General features: G+C 33.2%; 2 protein-coding genes and 1 long non-coding RNA gene across 4 annotated transcripts; 2 read left to right on the forward strand and 1 right to left on the reverse strand.

Annotated features, from left to right (window-relative positions):
- Nucleotides 1-369: 369 nt before the first annotated feature.
- On the reverse strand, nucleotides 370-6032 carry LOC110777712 (glutamate dehydrogenase B-like; the record flags this gene model as incomplete). Its single annotated transcript, XM_056835358.1, is given in 6 exon segments — nucleotides 370-429; nucleotides 2273-2348; nucleotides 2439-2782; nucleotides 2907-2981; nucleotides 3077-3174; nucleotides 5984-6032. Coding segments are annotated over 6 exon segments (702 nt in total), but the record flags the coding sequence as incomplete, so codon positions are not given.
- A 6456-nt stretch (nucleotides 6033-12488) lies between these two features.
- LOC130467729 (MLP-like protein 43) lies at nucleotides 12489-15639 on the forward strand. Its single transcript, XM_056836403.1, has 2 exons — nucleotides 12489-12784; nucleotides 15168-15639. The coding sequence occupies exons 1-2, from the start codon at nucleotides 12598-12600 to the stop codon at nucleotides 15434-15436; spliced, it is 456 nt and encodes a 151-aa protein (XP_056692381.1). The 5' UTR covers nucleotides 12489-12597; the 3' UTR covers nucleotides 15437-15639.
- Nucleotides 15640-17703: 2064 nt separating this feature from the next.
- Nucleotides 17704-20858, forward strand: LOC130467730 (uncharacterized). 2 transcript variants are annotated; one of them, XR_008927436.1, is made up of 3 exons: nucleotides 17704-18096; nucleotides 18636-19200; nucleotides 19532-20858. It is a non-coding gene; the product is annotated as an uncharacterized lncRNA (long non-coding RNA). The 2 variants fall into 2 exon arrangements; XR_008927435.1 differs by having other exon boundaries at nucleotides 17705-18096; nucleotides 20392-20858.
- Nucleotides 20859-25159: the final 4301 nt, after the last annotated feature.

Consider the following 25159-nt stretch of genomic DNA (forward strand, 5'->3'; position numbering starts at 1 on the left):
TTTAGCTTCGTTGTTGACTCCAAATTATCCCTAGAGATATGCAATGATCCTCGAGTCAACATTCCATCCATTCATCATGCAAATCAACTCATAACACTCCGAAAGCATCCAAATGACCGTAAAATCACCTGAAACATTAAGAAAACACAAACGGAGCGTAATAGAGTACGACAACGATAACTTATGCAAATGTGATCCTAAATGCAACTAAAATGATATAAATGCCTAATAATGCAACCTAAATGCGCCTAAAATACCTTATACAAATATGACTCATCACTCACATAAAAGTTAACAACTCGTAATTCGTAAAAGGAATAATACTAATAGCCGATATAATGAATGTGAATATAAACCTGAAAATAGGATTCAAGTTTCCTTTTCAGAGTCGCATATTCTCTCTTCAATTGCTGGAAAGTCCTCATGCAGCTGCTCACACCATGCAAAAGCAATAGGCAACAAAAGTTAGGAAGCGGATTGAATGAGACAACAGACATAAGAAGATTAGGAAAAAAAAATCAAAACACAATGACATAATATGTTCTTTGTACATATATGATAATATGTCATTTCATTTTATTTTCCCAAACAAAATATATGCTACGTGGGAGGCAGTCATGGCACAACTACACTACATTATACATCTATACTCCGTAAAAAGCAATATAGTGGTATGGGATTTTAGAGATTATCACAAAAAAAGAAGATAAAACATATCTTTTGTGATTAATCTTTATTTTATTTTATTAATATTAATTGTGCAAAGATAACGTGTATAATCTCATGGTTCAACGAGATAAGACTCAATTGTTAAAACTTGAAGTGGATGGTTCAAATCTTATACTTACTTTACATAAATCTTCATTATACGTTCTAGAATAAGAATTGTTTATAATTTTATATCTATTGTTTAATTTTAAATTAAGTATGAATTGGGTTATCATGTTAACCAATTTCAACCCTACATTTCCCTTCATGGGCTATTGGGCTACATTGATAAAGTACCCTTAGGATTTTGTCAATCCGAAATCGCAACAATTTGGTGGGAATTGGAGATTGAATAAATGATCGACTTTAGTGCGGTCAATAATTTAGCTATAATTACAAGCTATCATTTCATGCAATATTGAGGGCCCGATAGCACGACATAACATGCCTTACGTGTTAGCATAAAAGACAAACACGAGTAAGATGTGACACGACTTTTTCTTGATCCGTTCTAAACACGAAATATTAGGGCATATAATATCTTTAAAATTACTAAAAGGGTTTGTTAGCATGGCACGACCTGACCCGACGCATAAGATGAGTGTGTGTACAAGCCTCATTTATGAAAGACGTACAGACACAAGTTGGCCTGGTATGCAATAAATTTTCCTTGACATGGTTCATTGGGTGCACGAGCACTACAACATATTAGATCAAAGAGGGCAAAAGAAATCGCCCTCTTAGATGTAAAACTCGCCCTTCTAGGCTACCAGGGCGATTTTTAAATCGCCCTCCCATCGCCCTGTTAGCCTCGTCCTATTAGCTTTGCAGGGCAAACAAAAAATTTCGCCCTCTTTGAATGGAATCAAAGAGGGCAACATTTTTCGCCCTCCTAGAATATAATCAAAGAGGGCAACATTTTTCGCCCTCCTAGATTGAAATCAAATAGGGCGACATTTTTCGCCCTCCTAGAATGAAATCAAAGAGGGCAATGTTTTTCGCCCTCTTTGATTGATAAATGAAAGGCAAGTGCGTTTTTCGCCCTCTTTGATTGATTTTGTGAAATGCAGATACTTTTTCCCTCTTTGATTGTTTGCTTTTTATATTTCTATTTTTTTTTAAATGTTAGCCAATACATCAAATAATTTACCTACGTGGGATTCGAACCCACATCTTTGTGCATAATTTGCACAATGCTCTCCCATTTGAGCGAATAGGTTAGTGCTACTTTGAGAAAAACTTAGTCAATGCAATCATCCTATTGAAGGAATGCTTATAGTAAACAAAACTAGTTAATAACAAAATATATCGAAATTACAAGAATAATATAGCAGGATATATATGACATTGAGATATCTGTAGAATCCTGCTGCCAACTGCCAAGGAAATTCAAATTATGTAACTAGCACCAACTTAATTCAATTCATTCAATCAGAAAAGTCTATTCTCGACTATATATGTCAATTCTCAAACACAAACAATTCAATGCTAAAACCCAAAGCTCTTGTTACAACCACTCATCTACAACATCATAATACAATATTTGATCCACGCTTAAACAAACCTCGTCTGCTTCTGGATCAGTCGGATGGTTTGCTGCTTCCATGATATATTTGGCCTTGATTTCATTTGCATTCTCCCTTCAATCACAACAAACAAAACAACATTCTACTTCAGCAATCTAACTCACGTCGTAATAGAATGAAAGGAAATATTTCCCAAGAATGGACCTGTTAATAACGCCACTAAGGGCTGCAGGGATTAGCACATCACAATCCTCAACCAATATTGAGTCGGAATCTATTGCATCTGAACCATGAAAACCTTTTACTCCACGGTTTTCTTGGACGTGTTTCAGTAAGCTGTCAATGTCAAGTCCGTTCTTGTTTTTTATCGCTCCACTGATATCACTTACAGCAACAACCTTCCCTCCTAATTCACTGATGAGTCGTGCTGCCCACGAACCCACATTCCCAAAGCCCTGAGATTAGTCAAGCTAGGATCAATTGCAGCTAACAAACAAATAGTCAGGAGCTGCAAGTATCACTAAAATATCGAGCATATTAGTCAAAAGCTTGTTTTATGTATCTCAGTATCAATATAATGCATCTAGACTTGCATAAATTAAGGATAACACAACCAAATTATGAGTGTTGTCCAAATAAGTACAATCACAATTAAACAATCATAATACTTACAATAGGTTTTCCAGTAACAACTGCAGGTGAATGACCATGAAATTTCGAGTATTCATCCAATATCCATGCCATTGTCTAAAGCAGATTAAAAATCAAGTCTACAGTCACATTTGTCAATAATACTACAGACCTTGTATCTCACTGATGAACAAATTTGACTTTCACTTCACCTGCGAATTTGTCCCCGTATCTGGTGCTGGTACATCAGTGTGGATTCCAATAAGATCATGAATCTTTCGGGTAAACACTCGCGTCAAGCGTTCAAGATAATAAGAACACCAAAGTATTTGATAACAAGAACTGAATAACTTGGCTAATGGTATACCTGATATAAAAAATTAGTTGATATCATCCAATACAAAATTAGTTAATATGTCTGATATTTTCAGTTACACAAGTCTACAAGCTCAAGTAATATGCTTCTACTTGTTATAATTTAAATGATAAATCACATAAAGAAGAAAATATCAAAATCTATGAATTTGTATTGCACTTTGTTATATTAATTTCACTCCTTTTCTAAATACACAAGCATGACAAACCTCTCAATTTGGCATTTCTAATCTCTTACAAACAATTTGCTACAAGCTCAAGAAGTAAATCATACATAACCACCAAAAAATGAATTCAAATTCCAAGTTCATTGTCAAACATTCCCCCCACAGGACCCAAAGTAATAGTTAAAAAGTGAATTGATAGCCAAAGATTTCCTAACTATCCTTAGTATTGACAGAATACAAGCTATATGCTTCCGCTTAGTCACACATGAATGCAATGTAACATCAAAATCATATAGAAATACACCAAAAAACTCAATCCAGATTGATATTAAAACAAATATGTAATAGGATATTAATTCGATCACATTCAATTATAGATGAAACTCTTTAAAAATTCAACATTCATACAAACACAAAATATATTCTCTTGTATTCAGACAATAAGGCACAATTAAAAGCATAAATTCACAAAAAAATCTGATTAATAAAACTTTAGAGAAAGAAGAGAGAAATTATTACTCAAAGTTGCAATTATGAGTTATCCAACCTGAAATCACCTGCAAACACAAAACCAAAAAATCAAGTTCAATAATCTATCGTCAATTGCAAAGACGACAATCAGAAGAAAATGTACCAGCAGAAACTATAATTTGTTGAAATAAACCAATAAAAGCACATAATATTCAACAAAACCTTTCGTATATGTTTCAATTATAAAAAGACATTGAGATCTAAGAGAAAAATAACACAAAATTAATGAAAAAAACAATCAAACAAAATAGAATATACCTATAAGTCGGAATTTGACCTAATTATTCAACAGAATCGAGGAAATCATTAAGCTTACAAACTGAGCAACGAAAGAATTGAGCAATTCGACCAATTTTCGATTAAATTAGGGTTTACTGGATAATTTGTGAGGGTTTTTGGTTGGAGATTTAGCGGAGAGAGAGAGAGCAATTTGAGTAGAGCTATGAATCAAATAGTTTGAGCTCTATAAAGGATTTTGGGGGAAAACGAATTAAATATTTTGGGTGAATTGATAGTTGTGGTAAAAACAAAGTATGCTCGAGTAGAGCAAAATTTCAGCGGCCGTCTCCTTACTTTCTGCGGAGTATCAAAGAGGGCGAAATTTTAGCGATCGTCTTCTTATTTTTATCAAGGAGGGCGAATACTAAAATATCGCCCTATTTGGTTAGGTATTAAAAGGCGATATCAACTCGTCCTATTTGATTACATATTCAAAGGCGAAATTAAGTCGCCCTCCTTGTTTTAATATTCTCGCCCTGTTTGCTCTTTATTTTTGTAGTGGAGACATGGTGCCTACACAACCTGACACGTGCCTAATATGGTTAAGGACTAAAAGTGTTGGATAGACACAAGCCGACCTAGTACGAACCATATTTTTCTTGACATGGTTTGTTGGGTGCACGAGGTATGTGTGCCTACACAACCTGACAAGTGCCTAATATGATATTAAGGACGAAAAGTGTTAAAATAAAATAATGAAGGATTAGATAATTAGGTGAATGTCTTTAGATAATCATTTTCTACTTTCTATAATAAGAATTGTTTCTATTTTTATATCTTGTTGACCAATTGAAGCCTAAATTTCCCTATATTGGCTTTAAATTGTTGATTTTTCAGACTATCATTTCATGCAATATTTAGTACTACTGAGTACTGACCTATTAAATTATATGTCGTGTGATCAAGATAAGTTGAATGGATGCTCATACACTCCTCGCATTCAATTTCAACAATACTCCTGCCTCTTGTCCTTCATCTACCATGTGCTTCTAACTAGGTACAAATAAATGATTGAAGATATGAAGAAAATAAATTAAAATTGTTAAAAGGAAAAGTGTTAAGATCTGACCCGTGAAATATTACGTGTGAGAGTTTTACGTTGATAAAATATGAGATAGATAATTAATTTATGAAGTTAAATGGATACTCCTCTTATTGGCATATGATTTTAAGGTGGAACCTAATTTAGACTTGTTAAGTGGTCTCTCTTTATATACGAAGGGTGCGGCCTATACCCATATTAACATGGTATCAAAGCTGACCTTCCTGATCCGTTATCAAAATCCAAGAAGGGAGGGCACAGTGAATTGAAGAATGCAAGATGAAGATAAATTGAAGATCATGGAGCAGGGCCGTCTATAAGGAGGTCTAATAGGACCTCCAGCACAGGGCCCCAAAAAAATTAGTAGTAACTTACATAGCCTAATTATTGGTTATGTAGTAAATCATGCAAATAGAAGATACTTAATTGATTTGTGGATCAATGGTACAACCTTCTCTTAATATTTCATAGGTTGCGAGATTGAATCTCAATATGTACATTTTTTTTGTTTTTTAGTGTTACTATCATTTTATTAAGAAAATGGCCTACACATTAAAATAAAATAAAATAAGAACAGGGCCTCTGAATTCCCAAAGACGGTCTTGTCATGGAGTGTGATATAAAGACACTTTACCCCATTAAACATCACATGCCCCATACCCACTGCTTGTTGGTTCAGTGGTGATTGAGGCTGAACTTGGTAGGGAGAACTCGTGTTCGATCCCCCGCAACGGAAATTGGGAGGGGACTGGAACCTAACCACCCAGAACTCGCCCCGAATCCGGATTAGCCCTAAGGGTGAACCAGGTGCTAACACAAAAAAAAAGACATCGCATGCCCCATAGTTATACAGAAAAAGAACTCACGTGTGACTGTGTAAGGGAAAGTGTTAATTAATATTTGACCAATTAGGGTGAACCGGGTACTAACACAAAAAAAAAAAACATCGCATGCCCCATAGTCATACAGAAAAAGAACTCACGTGTGACTGTGTAAGGAAAAGTGTTAATTAATATTTGACCAATTAAGTGATTAACTACTTTATAAGGTTAAGAGGCTACTCTTCTAATCATTATATAGTATTAAGGTATAACCTCATTTAATCTTATAAAATAGACTATTTCTCTTGATAACGAATGCGATCCAGACCCTCGTAATCTTTTGTGACTTTTGAGCCCAGAGGACCCTATTTCAAGAAAACAACAATGGCGCCAAATAACTATGTCGAAGGACCCTTACACATATGCTTCCTAGCAAAAGCCAAGTACGTGAGTCCAAAATTCACAAAATACAGAGCATTCATTGAACCAATTGTCCAAATTATGGGAGGATATGATTTAACTTTTGACCAAATGTACACCATCATATCATTTAGTGTTAATCATTAGGTCATGGACCTATTTTTTATGAATATATTAGTAACGAATTGTGAAGTGTTTCATAAAATAAATATTCCTTATTAAATACTTCATTTGTTCTTATTTAAATAACACAATTAATATTTTAGCACCATTCATATATTTTTCTTTGACCGGATTGTTACTTATGCGTAAGGTAAAATATAGTCATGTGAGATCTTGTTAGAATCGTTTTAGTAAATATTTTTAGAGTATCAACTTTTTATAATTTTTTGTCTTATAAAATTAAAGATATTAAAGATAAAATGTGCATTGACAAGCGTGACTAAAAAATTGTGTCAATTAAATAAGAACGGAGGAAGCATGATTCTTAGGTCTAGTCTTAGCCCCAGTAGAGTACTCTTAGACCCCTTTTTTTTTTTGTGTGTGTTAGCACCCGGTTCACCCTTAGGGCTAATCCGGATTAGGGGCGAGTTCTGGGTGGTTAGGTTCCAGTCCCCTCCAATTTTTTTTCCGGGGGATCGAACACGAGTTCTCCCCACCAAGTTCAGCCTCAATCACCACTGAACCAACAAACAATTGATACTCTTAGACTATAATAGTAACAGAATAATGTTTTTTTGTAATTGTTGCATTTTTATTTGGTACCAAAAACATAATTTGGTAAAAGTAGGGTGGTTGTATTTTGTCATTTGGTACCAAACAATATAGTTATGTACTAACAAGTAGGGTGGCATCCTCCATCAGGGCCATTCGAGGCCAGACCCCTGATAATTTTTTTGAAATTATTAATTATACAAACTAAATATACATATAAAATGTTGGTGTTATATTGATTGATGCATTTATATTTAGTAACAGGTTGTAGTTTCAAACTTTTGCCCCTCATAATTTGTTAGCCAAGATCCGCTACTTCTTACAAGTCAACGTAGTTGCATTTTCATTGAGCGATTTCCTTAAATAATGCTTGAAGATTCGTAAATTCCCAAAACGCTACTTTTTCACTTATTCCCACTCTATCTTCCACGTCAGCAAGAAAGCCGGTCTAATTTTTTTTATAAAATCAACAATAAACCGCTATCTGAAACATCGGTTTAAAGGGGTAAACCGCTATCTGAAATAGTGACTTATGTATTTAATGAACTGCCATTTCAGGTAGCGGTTAACATAACACAACAAAATCAAATCAGAAGAAGTTAGAGAGCTCTTGAAAAACCGCGCGGTTTTGTTTTAAAGCAAACCGCCATTTGAGTTAGCGGTTTTTACCATTGAACAACCAATTCAAATGACGATTTGTTTTTTTTTTAAAAATCGTCATTTCAATTGGCGGTTCTAAGCTGAACCGGGATTTTTTTTTTCTTTCCATGCTGACGTAGACGGTATGGAGAGAAATAAGTTAAAAAGTGACGTATTTTGGGAATTATTGGATTTTTAAGCAATATTGAAGGAAATCTCTCATTTTCATTTAGTACAGAATAACATAGTTTGTTACTTACAAAGCAAAGGTAAATATTTTTTAGGTTGGTCAAAGTCATTTAATGAGATGAAGTTACAATTTAGCAAAGGAGTATATATCACAACTTTGGTGTCTCAATTTAGGGTGTGTAAAGGGCTGTCAAAAACTGACCTGCTCCAAACGATTTCTGACAGAAATGGAAGTGACCCGAAAAAAAAAATTCACACATTTAATCCGCATAAGTATAATGACCCCATACAATTACATTATCTGATTATACCCGACCCGTAACAGACCGATAACCCTATTTAATAGCCCTACCGGTGTGTTATCTTCATACTCTTTGCTTCCGGTGACATTTCTAGAACATTTTTTGAATAAAATATTGATTCCATCCATATTTCGTGAATATGTATGTTTAGGATCGGAATGAGTGTGATAAACTCGTGCTAGGATGAAGCTAAATTTGAATAACGTTGCATGGCATACGTTTTGGAAAGCAAGGACAATATAACTGTGTGATGTGTAAACATTGGATTATAACTTTGCTCAAATTTACAAATTAAATAAACTAATAATTTTGACCACGTACCCTTATCAATCTACCTTAATTTAGTATTTTTAATGTTGCATTAGTCCTTATTTAAATAATCTACCTTAATTTAGTATTCTTAATGTTTCATTAGTCCCTTATAACATAGGCTAGGTATATTGTGTCCGCACGTGAGGCGACTAAAGACAAAATACATCTAGGGACGGATTTTTGAGCACTTTTACAAGAGGATCAGTATGAAAAGTTAAGCAATACAATATGCAATTGAAACAATTATATATACACAAACATTAGGGAGTTGTAACTAAAAATACACTATAAAATTTTCTGCACAAAGTTAGGAGGAGAGATAATCGACTTCACAAGACCAAAAAAAGTTATACCTTATACCATATGACAATAATGAGTGTAAACCCTTATTTGATTTATAAAGTTTACACCTTTCTCCTCTAATCTGAAACACTTGATACCTGTGATATTTCATGGGTTAGTTTTTTTTTTTTTTAATAGGTAAAAGAAGGGACCTGCTAAACCAACACTTAACACAGGTATATCAGCTCAGCTAAACAGGTATTCGCTTGAGCAACTTCCAAATATTTCACAGCTGATGGGGCTCGACCCTGTGAATCTGTGACCTTCAAGTCACAAGGTAAACTCTCCACCTACTTATGTTGATTCATGAGTTAAAAGTATGATGCACGGGCACAATAAAAATATAACTTTAACCGTTTCCAACATGTGCCGGACACGACGAAACGTGTTTTCACACTTATCATCGTATGGTAGTAGTTGGTACCAACCTTTGAGGAATGTGCATTTAAAATAATTTTCCAAGCAATGAGATTGTGGTCGGTAAATGTACAACGAGATGATACAGATTGTCATTGTATACGTCAACAAATCAACCGTAACATTTTTTTTATCATTCTTACTCCATATGGAGATTGGAGACATGGAGTACTATTTTCTAGACCTGATCAAAAGGCGGGTCAGGTCGAGGGTATAAAAAGCTGTTCATTATATAGGGCTAGACCTGGTCAAATTTCGGGTCAATATTTTGTGCACAAAATCCGCTATTACGGGTCAAAAATAGCGGGCTTTTAGGGCTATTTTCGGTATGGGCTAAATTTATAACTAAAATTGTTATTTTACATTGCCCAAAGCCTGTAATTTTTTAAAAAAAAGTTCACGTCGGGCCCAAAACCCGGGCCGGAACATTCTGCTCAAAACCCGGCAATTTTCGGATCGGGTTGGGCCCGGATAGCGGGCTGGGCCATCGTTGATCAGCTCTACTTTTTTTTTATTTTTTTTTTATTTTTTTTTGACTAAACGGAGTACTACATTATTGAACTATTTCTATGTGGTATGTTGCTAAAGCAACTTCCCTTCCCCTTAAATAAGAATAAATAACAATATTGTTATACAACGTACGAATTTTCGCCTTAACAATAAACTGCATGAATCATACCAACATTTCTTTTAGGAACACTATATAAAAATGTTACGTTATGTTACGTTACTATATATATGTATATCCATCATTCTTACATACAATTAAACTCGATCTTCAGATTAATTTTATGTACCATGGATATAGTAGTTCATGACATTGACATCCATGATTACTATTTTTACTATGATTTAAGGTTCATTATTTTAGTACCAATTAACATGTTTCTAAGACCTCATTTCTCCCTCTTTTTCTCAGATTACACTACCTCGTTTAATAGCTTCATGCAAGTGTTTTTGCTAGCACTTGCCTCCTTTGTTTTCCTCTTTACGTCCCTTAATTTCAAGGTCCCTCGTTCTCGTTATCGTTATCGTTATTATTGCTATCGTTTGGTTAGGGATGGCGGTGGCCTCCTCCTTATTCGTGTTGGGTATGGTGAACGATCCGTCCTCGTTACATTTGCATTCATTTTTTCTCTTTTTTGTCCGACTTTGGGTTTCTTGTACTTACACCCATGGATCGTTTTATCTTCCCTCTGCCCTTCCCTTTTGAACTTGTTTCACCGTCTTTTCTTGCGCTTTCGTGCTGCTTTCTCTACCTTTCTAGCTTAAGGCTTTGTTTTATTCAACTTATTCTTATTGCTTATTAAATTATATCAGAAAAACAGACTATATCAGATAGAAAAAACAAAAAACACTCACAAAAAATATCCAGAAAAGATCAGACCAGACCAGTCCAGACAAAAAACTAGAAAAATCAAACCAGATCAGGTAATTAAAAAGAACAAGGCCTAAAATATCCTCAACATGGCCGTCTATTCACAACAAGAAGCTAATTATCCGGGTCTTGGAATAACTATACATGATACATATCGTAGAGTTAGGAAGTAGTTCATGTACATTTTCCAATTTAGTATGAACTTTTTGAGCCCTTTGTGCTATTGTGTAGATATTGCACCATCATTGTTAATTACTTTATTAGTAATTATGTACTACCTTCGTTCCTGAAAGTTTTTTACGCATTGTAATGTATGCCCAAAGTATGAAAACTTTGATTGTAAATTCTCTTTATTATATACATCAAAATGTTATCATGTAAGATATTGTTAGATTGATCTCGATATGTATTTTCAGAATATCAATATTTTATACTCCCTCCGTCCCAGATTAGTTGTTACACTTTCCTTTTTCGTCCGTCCCAGATTAGTTGTTACACTTCTAAATTAGGAATGACCTCATAATTATTATATTGTCTCTCTCTTCCCACTAAATATTTTTTTGTCCCCACACCCTCTCTCATTCAATTAAAAAAATACCCCACTAACTCCTATCACATCTACTTTTTAAATAAAATAACAATTGATAACCAAACAACCACTTATCACCTAAAACTTTGTGCAAAAGCAAGTGTAATGACTATTCTAGGACGGAGAGAGTAATTTTTTCGCAACGGAAATTAGATTGGTTAAATATTACATTGTAGTTCATGCAAATATTAAGTTTAAAGAATTTTAATGAACGGAGGTAACGTAGTACAGAGTATAAGCAACTCTTGAGTATAATCCTTTGACATTTACAATACTTATATATCAACTTTGACCATAATTTTACTTTAAGACACGAAAACGAATATAATTATGTAAAATATTGTTGGATTAAGCTTAATGTATAATTTTAATGTAACAATTTTTTATTACTTTCAGAAGTACAAAACTTAAGATATAAATAATCAAAGTGATGTTATAGCAAATGTAAAATTCAAACTGTTGTAGAGAAAGTATTGCTCCATTTCGATTTTCTAGATACTCGTAATATGTGTAAAAAAAAATAAAAAAAATAAATGTATGGCTTAATACTATCCCAATTTCAAAATGATATTTACACTTTCTGTTTTAGTTTTTTTTTCATATTGTGTTTTATACTAATATTTGGACATGAACTTTTATATTTTATCCAACCATAATTATATTTTTCCACACAATTTCTTTTACTTATTCATTTTTTTTACCCCAATTTACTTTTTTACACATTTTTCTTACTTTATCCATATTTATTATATTCACTCACTTTTTACACATTCTTTCTCTTTTGTCTCAATATTTATGCAAAAACTATAAAAATTATTTTGAAACGAATGTAGTAATATTTGCCCTATTGTTACAAGCATGACTCACGAGGCTACAATAAAAAATTAAAAAAATTGTAAACAAATAAGGGGCGAACACAATTACGGAGCATATGATTTTCTTCTTCATTTTTTCCTTTTTATTTTCTTAATTAATATAATATTTATTCACCATCAAAAATATATATAATATTTTATTCATTATCAAAAAAAAATATAATATTTTATTCTATTATAGGGGTGGTATTGTCGGCAAACCTACTATAAATAGGGTACCTCACATATCAACTTTGTATCTCAAAATCTAAAAGCCACATTATAATTTTATAATTTTATAATTTTATAATTTTATAATTTATAATTTTAGAGTGTTTAATTATTATTTTTAATATTCAAGTATGGGAGTGACAGGGAAGCTTGAAGTAGAAGTTGATATCAAGTGTCATGGAGATATATTCCATGAATTGTTTGGGCAGAAACCACACAATGTTCCCGGTATTACCCCTGATAAGATTCATACTTGTGATGTTCATGAGGGTGAATTCGGCAAGCCTGGCTCTATCATTTCATGGGACTATACCCTTGGTAATACATACAATTAACCCTCCATCCTTAATTAATTAACTTGATTAATCACATTATTATTGTTTGTATCAATAATATCATAATTTGATCATATATGCATGTTTTATGTATACTTCATTACTTTGTATATACTACGTACGCAAAATCAGGTATGGAAATGGTTGGGATTTGGATCAGGTGGAGCATATATCACACTTATCTATTCGCTCCACCCGGTCTATCAGTCACCAGCTTTACTCATCATCTGCATTATGTCATCATCATACATCATTTTGACTTTTCACACTCTCTATTTACTAACTTTGATCATATTTACGTAAAGATATATTTTTTTAATTGTTATTGGTTTAATCTCAATAGTTCTTATGTTCTTTAAATATTGCACAGTGATTGACTTTACACTCTTCAATACATGACTTTGACCCTTAATATATCAAATAAAAATTTGTGTATTAAAAAGGACAAAAGTGATCAATAACCTTAAAATTTATGAGAGCTACTCTATTTTAATCTACTCCGTACTACATAATAATTCTCATGGTCCCGAAAAATAGTTATGTGTAGTTGGGTACGGAGTATTGTATTTTTTTGGGGTCAAGAAATAGAAAGAAATTAGTTACCGGCTCGGGCGATGTTTCGGATTTTTATTGTTTTTATTATTTGGTTTTTGCCCGGTTAATGATTGCTTTCCTTGCAAAAACTTTATGTATTTTTCTATTTAATTGTTGTCAATATTATAGATATCCTCTAAATATATGAGGGTTTTCAGAATAGTTCCTTAAATCAAATACTTTATTTTTGCAAGTCTAACTTGATTGGTACTTCGTATAAAACTTTGTATTTTCTAATTCACTTATAAACATAGGAAAATTCTTTAAGCATCAATTATTATAAATTGAATAACAAAAATATAGTATATTTCTAGAAAACACACAATTGATTAGCTAAAGAAATACAGAGTAGTACAACAATTAACTTTTTTTTTACGTATGATCTGATTAATTAAGAAAGACAAAGTATTTTTTTTAATAATAGATTATTATTCAAATATATATTGGGCATTAAAGTTTTAATACTTATAAGAATGACTTTTATCTTTTTTCATTACTTTAGAGTTTTGAGTAATGCATGTGTGCGCGTGCATGACATGAAACACCCTAAAAGAAATACGTAACAAACAAAAAGAAACGGAGGGGGTACCACCTAAAAAACGGAAAAATAGGTGAAACAGTTATTGAGTCCCACTAATTCAATTTCCTCCAATTTTTTACAACCCTCTATGATTTTCTTTAACTCTTTCATCCTCCTCTATTTATTACCATTGAACTTTGTCAATTTTGTGAATTAATGGGAGGAAAAATTAAGTGAATTAATGGAAGAGAAGGAAGCATGAGAAGGGAAGAGGTGTTAAATAGATGAAATTGTGGAAGAAAAGAAAATATCATAGTCATTACCGTTACTGTGGTTCTTCACATTAACGATTTCATCTAATTTTCATTTTTAGGTGGTAAAAAACAAGTTTTAGTTTTTAGGTGGTAAAAAAAGAAAATAATAATAATAATAATAATAATAATAATAATAATAATAATAATAATAATAATAATAATAATAATAATAATAATCAGATCACTGTTACCTGATTCGCTAGTACGGAGTATGTGACCGGGTACGGGTTCACGGTTTGCTACCTAATTTGCTAAATTAGACAAAAAATGTACAATTTTCATGTTATAATTCGCTTTTTTCGATTCGCGGTTTGTGGGATGATTGAAGAATTAGATAACACTGAGTCAGTTCAACCCGATAAACTGGAAGTTGCCAGTTTCGTCGAACTAAATAAAACAGAATTGTCTTCATACACACCTTCAGTGGCGGAGCCAGGAATGTTTTTTTGGAGTGTCGGCAGTGGCGTTCCCAGGATTTTTAGAGTGTTGTGTCCGGTGATCTTCCACAACACACAATATATTACTAAAAAAATGTATCATCCTAAAATTAATCAATATTCATATTATAATCGTGCAAAATTATACAATTATAGATGTGTGGTAAAAACTGAAAAGAATTACTTAATTTAAGGTGTTTAAATTCAAAACCCTAAGTGACCAGTTATTTATAAAGACTGGTCTAATAGGATTATCCCCCTATATTTTTTCCAGAACTCTAAGAGATCAGTTTTTTGGAAAGGGTGGTCTCTTATGATTATCTCTATAGTATGCCACGTCTTACTATAACCTAAGAGATCGGTGTTATATAATAACAGGTCTCTTAGATTTCAGCTATAAGTATTGTTTCCAATTTTTTTGGGGGGTCGGTGGACCCCATACACCTATCTGGCTCCGCCACTGCACACCTTATATATATTATTCTCGATAATTGCATGCAGATGGGAAGAAATGTGTAGCAAAGGAGATAGTAGAAGCCATAGATGAAGAGAACAAATCAGTGAGATTCAAAGTCATAGAAGGAGATCTACTTAAGGAATTCAAGAGTTTAACCATAAGTATTCATGTGGTTCCTAAACCTGAAGTTACTGCAGTTATGTGGGTTGCTGAGTTTGAAAAGATTGCTGATGATGGGCCCTACCCATCCAAAATTATGGACTTCTGTATTCATGTTACCAGAGACATTGAGGCCCATCACCTCAAAGAATAATCAATTCGATTCTTCTCCATCTGGATTATCGGGTGCGCTTGCGTACGGTCAGTTCGATGTGCTTGTGAAAGTATATGTTTATGAATTATTACTAGTCATATGTATGTTGTCTAGTATGCATTATTGTGCTAAATGTTGTGGACCTGTATATGTGATTTCTATTTGATGTTGAAATAAAGGAGTATTCATGTTTTTCTGTTTTACTCCCTCCGTTCCAGATTAGTTGTTACATTTTTTTTTTCGTCCGTCTCATATTCGTTGTTACACTTCTAAATAAGAATGACCCTATAATTATTATATTGTCTCTCTTTTCCCACTGGTTTTTTTTGTCCCCACACCCCTCTTTCATTCAATTGAAAAATACATCACTAACTCCTATAGTCCTATTACATCTACTTTTTCAATAAAAGAACAATTGATAATCAAACAACCATTTATCACCTAAAACTTTGTGCAAAAGTAAGTGGGACAAGTTGAGTATAAGTATTGCAATATTTATTATTGTTTTTTTTAAAAAAAATAACTATCTTAAAAAGCACCACTTTATCAAATAATACTTTTTTTTGTAAAGAAATTTCAACGAGTAAGCTTCATCTACAAGAAATGAATGGGCCCTACCCATCTAAAACTATGGACTTCTGTATTCATGTTATGAGACATTGAGGCCCATCGTCTCAAAGAATAATAAATTCGATTCCCCAAATTTTTGGCTGCATAGCTATGCATGCAAAATTGCATGCATATGAGTTTCAACTGCTTCGTTTTAGCAGTTTCAGCCTTCCTTTTTTAGTGTATTATTCTGTTTCCTTTTCTTCTTCTTTTTTTCAAATTTTTAATTTAAATTTTTTTTCTTCTAAAGATTGTATAACGCTTTTTTTCCCCAAAAAAATCTCATTATTTGAGTAAGCTGCAAGCACAATAAGGAACAAACAAATGGATATTTAAAGTAACTTAATGAACATTCATGTTCAAAAAATGAACATATCATCTATTTTTTTATATGCTTCTTCTATTTTAGTTCTAAATTTTCTGCTTCTTTCCTTTCGGCTTCCACTTTTTCGTTAGACCGGTCGTTTTTCTCTTTCAATCTACTTCCTTATTTGCAGATTCTTTTCTTGTTGTTTTTGCGTTCAATTTTTGCAGCCTCTCTTAATACCACATCTTTCATTTCTGAATCGGTTTCTTTTTTTTCTTTTGTTGGCGCATTCATATTAACCTTTTCCTTCCTGCATGAAAATCATAATGTTGTTAGTTGAACATTGTTCTGTATAAATTGAACATAAGACTTGAGAAACTGAACATCCCACAAAGTGTTCTTATTCATGAACATATGATAGTTTATAAGTTGAATTTAGTTGAATATGATTCCTTATAAATTGAACACGAGACTTGAGAAACTGAACATCACACAAAATTGTTCTTATTTTCATCTTTTATAAATTGAACATCATCTTTTATAAGTTGAACATGATGAGTTATAAAATGAACATGACAATATTTAGAAAGTGCCAATTTTGATATTTTAGTAAAGAATAATGAACAACTGCTTATTACTGTTGCTACTTGCCTTTTTAGTTGAACATGATTCTGTACATAATTCTTTATAAGTTGAACATGAGACTGAGAAATTGAACATCACACAAAAATATTGAACATATATTAGTTTTATAAGTTGAATGTAGTTGAACATGATTTTGTATAAGTTGAACATAAAATTTGAAAAATTGAACATCACCCAAAAGTGTTCTTATTTGTGAACATCATCTTTTATAAATTAAACATCATCTTTTATAAGTTGAACATAATGAGTTATAAACTGAACATGACAATATTTAGAAGGTGCCAATTTTGATATTTTAGTAAAGAATAATGAACACCTACTTATAAAATCTGAACATGATCTTTTAGTAAAGAATAATGCACATTAGTTTTAAAGAATGCTTTTGGCTCGTTGTTTGAAGGTATACTGATTTTTTTATTTTTTATTTTATTACACTACTACAAAAGTTGGAATAAGTAACGCTAAAAAGAGTACGCTTAAGTGTGTTAAGCGTTTCATAGGATAATAGAGTACGGTTTTCTCTAATAACAGTTCTATGGGAGAAAGAATAGAGAACGGTTACGACACTTAACCGTTTCATATTTTTTACCATAATAAAGAATAATTTTATTTAATATATACATGTGTAGTAGGAGTAAGAATCAAAAACATATAAAGCTGTGTTTTAAATCTTTGATACAGGCGTACTATATTCTCATTAAAAAAAAAAAAAAACTAATGCAGCAGCAGACTAAATAAATCAAACCGTAAAATCAAAAACCTCGCGCAAACCAAAATCTCAAGCAAAAGTGCAAAACCAAAACCTTAACATTCTACCCTATCCTTTCTAACAAAACCCCAGAATCCAATCTCCTGGAAAACTTAGACCATAATCACGCACCACTACCAGATCACCGCTGCACCACCAGATCACCGCCGCACTACTGTACCGCATTATTGTTCGTTGGCCCCCCTCTCCCTCTCCCTCTACTCAAAATCCCCAATTCGTCTAGCGCTTTTCGGCGACTTTTAGGGTTTTGCGCAAAAATTGAATCACACAGCATCGAATGGCCGGAGCTAGATCTTTGTTCTTTGGCTCCCCTCTCCTTCTCTCTCCTTTGTATGTTCACCGGCCTCTTCTGTTTTTCCTTACTATACTCGATTTGTAAAGGTCATTTTTTGTTCAATTACCTTCTCTTTGGAATTGAATTTGAATATTGGATGATTGTAGAAATAAAAATTTCGAACGCTTTGAATTTTTGTGCCACTTGAATTTTAACAATGGTGCAGTGTGATAATTAGGTTTTCGTTCCCTCAAAACAAATTTCGTTGACAGATTGTTGTTTATTTAATTATGTTTTTTTTTGTTGGAAATCATCTAGGTTTGATATAAATTCCGCAAGTTTGTGGTTCCATTAGGATTTTTTCTATGGGTTATTCGCTACTTGTATATCTGAAATTGTAAATTTAAGGTAGGTAAGTCATTTAAGTTAATTTTCATTTTCTGATTTCTATGTTATGAAACCATAATTTCGTCCAAGGTTATTTGATTTTGTAAAAAGTGACGAGTACTTCTTAGTTTCCAATTGTTCTCTGCAATTTGTGTTTAAACTTGATTAATTAGTTTACTGAAGACTTTTGTGGGTTTGTTTCCTTTAGGGCTGTTTTATATATCAAGAAAGAATTCAACTTGCAGAGTGCACCAACTTTGGAAGGCTTAATTGTGACTATGGCACTAGTTGGAGCAACTCTGATCACAACATGTTGCGGACCGATTTCAGATCGTGTTGGTCGTCGCCCTATGATGATTATCTCATCTCTCTGTTACTTTGTTAGTTCCTAAATAATTTTGGGGTCTCCTAATAATTATGTTATACTCTTTCACCTTCTATTGGATGGTTGCGGAAATTGGTAGTAGTCACTCTTGTTCCTCTTTATATACCAGAGACAGCTCCAACTGAAATAAGGGGTTCATTGAACACACTTCCTCAGTTCACTGGTTCTGGTGGAATGTTTGCCGCGAACTGTATGGTTTTTGGAATGTCACTAATAGGAAAACCTAGTTGGAGATTGATACTTGGGGTTATTTTAGTTTCATCCAGTATTCACTATATATTAACTGTATTCTTCTTGCCCGAGTCTCCTCGTTGGCTTGTTAGTAAAGGAAGAATGAATGAGGCCAAAAGGGTTCTTCAACAATTGCGAGGCAGGGATGATGTCGATGGTGAGTCCTCTGCTACTTCTATAGTTCCATTGGAAAATTTTGCTTGTACAACTTAAGCCCCTTAAAACATTTCTGCAATTTTATGGGGAATGACATTTACTGCATTGTTTTTTACTTCCTGTTCGAGGAAAACAAGCATGATAGCAAAAGATAAATTTAATTAGGCTAACAGTTGAGAGTTCAGTGAACTATATATGCTTAACTTCTGAGCGAAAATGGATGTGCATGTTAATGTTAGACAGACCAAAACAGATAGTAGGATGGTCATTATGAAGTAAAGGGAGTATGATTGTTTGGAAATTGATTTTGTGGGTTTCATTCTTCCTTTCAGAGATGATAACCAACATTGAGTAGAGTTTGAAGAGAGAAAAGTAACTATAATGAAGTAAACATGGATTTGAAAACATGATGCATCTATCTTTTGTTGATATTGCAATTCGGTCAAGCTGCAAACCAATAACTCCATCCCACTCACTGTCATTTTCTGTCTCATCTAAACCAGGGAAGATTGTTTCTCCTTTCTTTCCGTCTTGAAGTCTTATCTCATCTAATTGTTAGTGAGTATGATTTAGACTCACATCTGTCTAAACTTTTACTTAGTGTTAGTTCTTCAGGTTGGATTATGATGACTATGTAATACTTTGATCTAAGAGCTTTTTATTAAAACCTACTTATATTTTCTCGTCTTCTCCTTAAAAAAAGTCTTGAAAATGAAAGCAATGTTTGGAAATTGATCTTAAATAGATAGTTGATTGAAAATTGAAAGGTAAAGCAATGTGATGTAATTTACATTTTCTTTGATAGTTTGATGGGTATTATAAAGTTGTTATGTGGGCTAGCTTTGCTATCACCTCTTAGTTTTTTCTGATAAATCTGACAGGTTTGAGACATCAAATCCCTGTACTTGTTCCATAAGCAGCCTGCTTGATACTAATTCATGTCACTATTTCAGCAATCATGATAGCTAGGTTTAATCGTATAGTCAACAGTCTTAACACGAAAAAATACTGGCAATTTGAGACTTAAATCCTTAAGAGATAACCCGTGATGTTGTTTGTCTGGACTTCTGTCTGCACCTCCCTGCAATCCTGTTGCTGTTTTTGTATTGCTTGCCGCATGTTCTTTGTTAAATACTATTTCTTCTTGCTATCATGTTCATTTAGTACTCTTACATTTTAACTTGTATTGTAGTATTTTAACAAAGCTCCCACGTATTCTCAAACTACGATTGACGAGCTAAGGGAGAGGTGGATCTCATACGTTATCGAATATCACCAATCAAATAACGATGAAGATGAAGATTATGATGACGATGATCTAGTGTGACTTAAGCTAGCTCAGGGAGATGGTTACCTCAGTTCAGTCCGGCAGATGAACTGCCAAGTCTACCACCAGTAGACAATTCCAACAATATGGTCCTTGTTCTTGCTGCAGAAGCTGCCATTGTTTTTGCTACACCATCCCTAGTTGCTGCTGCAATCCCCAGTACGTTGCTGCTGCTACAGAAGCTTCAGCTCTTGAATATTTTTTTTATTTATATTGGATTTTGTTTTTGCCGTACCTTAGTGTAGATCGTTTATATTTTATCAATGAATAATAAGATTTTGTTATTGAATGAACACTATTATGTTGTTATTGAATGAAAGTATTTTTGGAAAGATCGTGTGGATATCATTTTTATTTTATCTATTTAAATCTGGTTTACATATAGGACTTAGAATCGTAATATCCCTAGGGTAGAATATAGAACGGTTGTCTAAGAAAACTGCTTTCTATCTTAATTTAAACGGGAAGTATATAGTACGCCTATGTACGGAAGATGTTCTGTATCTCAATATTTAACAGGAAGAATAGAGGATGGTTATGTACGGAAGGCGCACTTTATTATAGAGTATAGGAGACGGTTATGTACGGTAACCGTTCTATATTCCTTCCTCATTTTCTGATTTTAGGAAGGGAATAGAGGACGTTTATCTCTTATCACTGTACTTTATGACTAGGTATATAATACGCTTCGTTTACCCGTTTTATAAACTTTATAGCGCGCTGAGTTGAAGAACGCCTCTAAGGCGTCCTATAAAGTGTATTTCAACAGTACTCTATACCCTTTTTTGTAGTAGTGTTAATGTCGATGCTTGCCTTTTAGTTGAACATGATTCTGTATAAGTTGAACCTAAGACTAGAGAAACTGGACATCACACAAAGTGTTGAAGATGTCATAGTTTTATAGGTTAAATTTAGTTGTACATAATTCTTAATAAGTTGAACATGAGATTTGAGAAAGTGAACATCACACAAAAGTATTGAACATATATTAGTTTTATAAGTTAAATTTCGTTGAACAACATCACACCAAAGTGTTGAACATATCAGTTTTATAAGTTGAATTTAGTTGAACATGATTCTTTATAAGTTTAACACGAGAGTTGAAAAACTGAACATCACACAAAAGTGTTATTATTTGTGAACATCATCTTTTATAAGTTGAACATGATAAATTATAAACTGAACATAACAAATTCAGAATTAATATTCAGCAATAACTACCACAAGCACCACGAATAACAATCCCAACAACAACAACAACAACAACAACACAATATGAAGTTACCAAATGTAGTTCATTCTACAATTCCGAACATCGAACTTTATAAATCAAACATGAACGGTGATAGATCTAAAATCGCAGCATAAAATTGTTGTTTAAAAAAAATGAACACCTACATATATTATTTTGAACATCTCCATATATTAATTTGAACATCTCCAACCACGAAATCAATTAACGACAATATGTAAATTAAAATCACAATCAAATTTGGTGGCGAAACTACCAAATTATTAAACACGAATTCGCAGCAAAAACCTTGAATAAATGCAAATTAAAGATCAATTTCCAAAGAAAACTCACGAATTTCACACAAATATGGATTGGCGTAAAGAGAGGAGAGAGATATGCGACGGATCTGATCAAAAATTCGCCGAAATCGATCAGAAATTCGACATATTCGACCAGAAAATTGACAGATCTGACCAAAATTTGACATATCCGACCAAAAATTCGATAGATCTGACCATAGATTCGACGAATCCGACTAGAAATTCGCCGGAATCGCATGAGTAACCGTCACTGTGGAATCCATCGGAGTCAAATTGGAGGTGTAAAGAGAGATAAATATGTAGTTTGATGAGAGAGAATGTGGAGGTTTTGATGAAAGAGAAAATGGTGAGAGAAAAATAAAATGGGGTATGATGAGAGAGAAAATGGGAAAAGGTTAGAGGAGAGATAAAAATGGGTATGTATAATGTAGTGTGTCTTGGCTCATATGCATCTAGAGATAGATGCATAGCTATGCAGCCATTAATTATTAAATTCGATTCTTCTCGATCTGGATTATCGAGTGCGCTTGCGTACGGTCAGTTCGATATACTTGTAAAAGTATATGTTTATGAATTATTACGACTCATATACTCATATGTATGTATTCTAGTACGGAGTAGTTATTATTATGCTAAATATTGTGGACCTATGTATTTTCTATTTGATGTTGAAATAAGGGAGAAATATGTTTTTTTATTCTATAAATATTGCAATAATGTTTATTATTATATTTTTAATAACTACGTTGAGAAACACTACTTTATCAATAGGCAAATTTGTCAAAAAGGATATTTTTATAACCCAAATTTTGCGAGAAAGAACTTTATATAATTGTTTTTGTGAAATCACACCTTAATGTAATTTTTTTTTGCGAAAGACAACATGATAAGGAGAGTTTTCGGTATTGACTGAACTTTTCCGGCCATTGACTTGCACGTGATCAGCACGAGTGGCTTAAGTTTGGCTAAAGACACTTATTTCCCGAGTCTTGAATCTTTAAACTTGATTTTTTTTTCGATTTATTTTTTCAACTTTAGGTTTTAAAGGTTAGAATTTTGGAGGAAAATTGGGTGTAGTTAGAAAAATAAAGCCACACGTGCTTTTCACGTACAAGTCAATGCCCGAAAAAACTCAATCAATGGCGGAAACTTCCATTTGGTTGTCTTTCGCAAAAAAAATTACATTAAGATTTTCTTTCACAACAAAATTTACATTAAAGTGTGTTTTCACAAAAAAAATTATATAAGGTCATTTCTCGTAAAATTTGGGTTATAAAAGGTCATTTTTGGCAAATTTGTCTTATCAATAACTATATGTTTCTGCGAAGAAATTGCAATGAGAAAATAACGTGGAAGTTTGATATACAAGGTGAACCGTTTCCTTCAACCCGACTGTTGTATTTGTATTTTCCTATAAAAAGAAACACGTAAACTGTCTCGGGGGGTTCGGGAGAAACTCTCTTAGACGCTCAAGTTAGTTTCTTTTAGAGAGTGAAAGTAAAGAGAGTGTGTTTATGCATGACTTGACACATGAGTAATGATTGGGTACGTAAATATTTATAGTAATGCGTGAGGGTATTATTGGATGCGCTTGCGATCAATTCAATCTACTTGTGAAAGTATATGTTTATGAATTATTACTAGTTATATGTTCGATCGTCTAGTAATTATTATTATGCTAAATGTTGTTGACCTATGTGATTTCTATTTGATGTTGAAAAAAAGGAAGTATTATGCTTTTTCTGTTCTATAAATATTGTAATATTTATTATTGATTTTTTTTTGATGTTCTATAAAACCGTAAATAGGTAATGTCTCCAATAAAAAATATAAATTTAGATACTTCCCCCGTCCCATAATATAGTATCCGTTTGACATTTTTCACGGGAATTAAGGAATACCGAAACATTGTCATGGCCTCATTGACCAAAGAGAGGAAGGCATCAAGTAGTATTGGCCTTTGGGCCTTGAAGAAGTATATTCCAAGCCCAACAGGAGAGGCCCGCAGCTGGTTATGGGCCGACGCAACAAGATGTCAACAAAAAAGAAAACTCTAGAAAATGCTTGTCTATTACTCTCTCCGTTCCTTAATACTCGCACCAGTTTGACCGGTGCGGAGTTTAAGACATTTGAATTGACTTATTAATTTAATGAGTGTTAGTTGATAGTAGGTTATTTTTTTAATATAGTTAGTGGGAAATGTGTAAGGGGTGGTGAGTGTGGGGTGTGAATTTTTAAATGGTTTTTTGTAGAGAGTTAGGGGTGTAGGTGGGGTAATAGGTAAGTGTGAGAAATAATATAATATTGGTAAAAGTTCCATTTATAGAAGTGGTGCAAGTATTAAGGGACACTTAAAGGGAAGAGAACCTTTAGTAAGATGGACAAGAATAATGGACTGCACATCTTCCAGAACACCTCTCAAATAGATTGAGCTTTTGCTCAAATTAGCTCGAAGACCGACGGTCCGAAAAGGAAAGCGGTGCGAATATCAAGGGACGGAGGGAGTGATCTATTATTGCGGGGAATTGAGTTAGTCGTGTAATCGTGCTAGGGACTAGGGCAGGTAGTAATTATGGGATGGCCAACATGTAGGCCCGTAAAAAACTGACCGATTCAATCGATTTCTGACAAAAAGCGAAGTGGCTCGAAAAAAATATTCACAAATTTAATCCGCATAAGCACAATGACCCCGCACAACTACATTATACGATTATACCCGAACTGATTATAATCGACCCGTAACCAATCGATGACCCAATTTGATCTGGCCATGCGAGTAAAATTGATGTGAGATATCTATCGCATACACGCCAAAAGTCTTAACAACTAAGCCAATATCTCATTGATTCAAAAATATATTATTGAGTGTAGAGTTACAACGAGCTACTATAATGTTTGTAACTAAATACTACTTGCAATATCTAAAAAATTTCAGGCTAACAGCTAGACCATCAGAGTGAAAATGAAAAATTAGTTTAATTAGCCGAAACAAGCTAATTTGTTTGACAAATAGTTGTCAAAAGTTGTCATATAATGAATTGACAGGTGAGACCAATTTAAATAGTAAGATAGTTTAGCT

Source organism: Spinacia oleracea, chromosome 2 (assembly GCF_020520425.1).
Source record: "Spinacia oleracea cultivar Varoflay chromosome 2, BTI_SOV_V1, whole genome shotgun sequence".
Taxonomy (NCBI): Eukaryota; Viridiplantae; Streptophyta; class Magnoliopsida; order Caryophyllales; family Amaranthaceae; genus Spinacia; species Spinacia oleracea.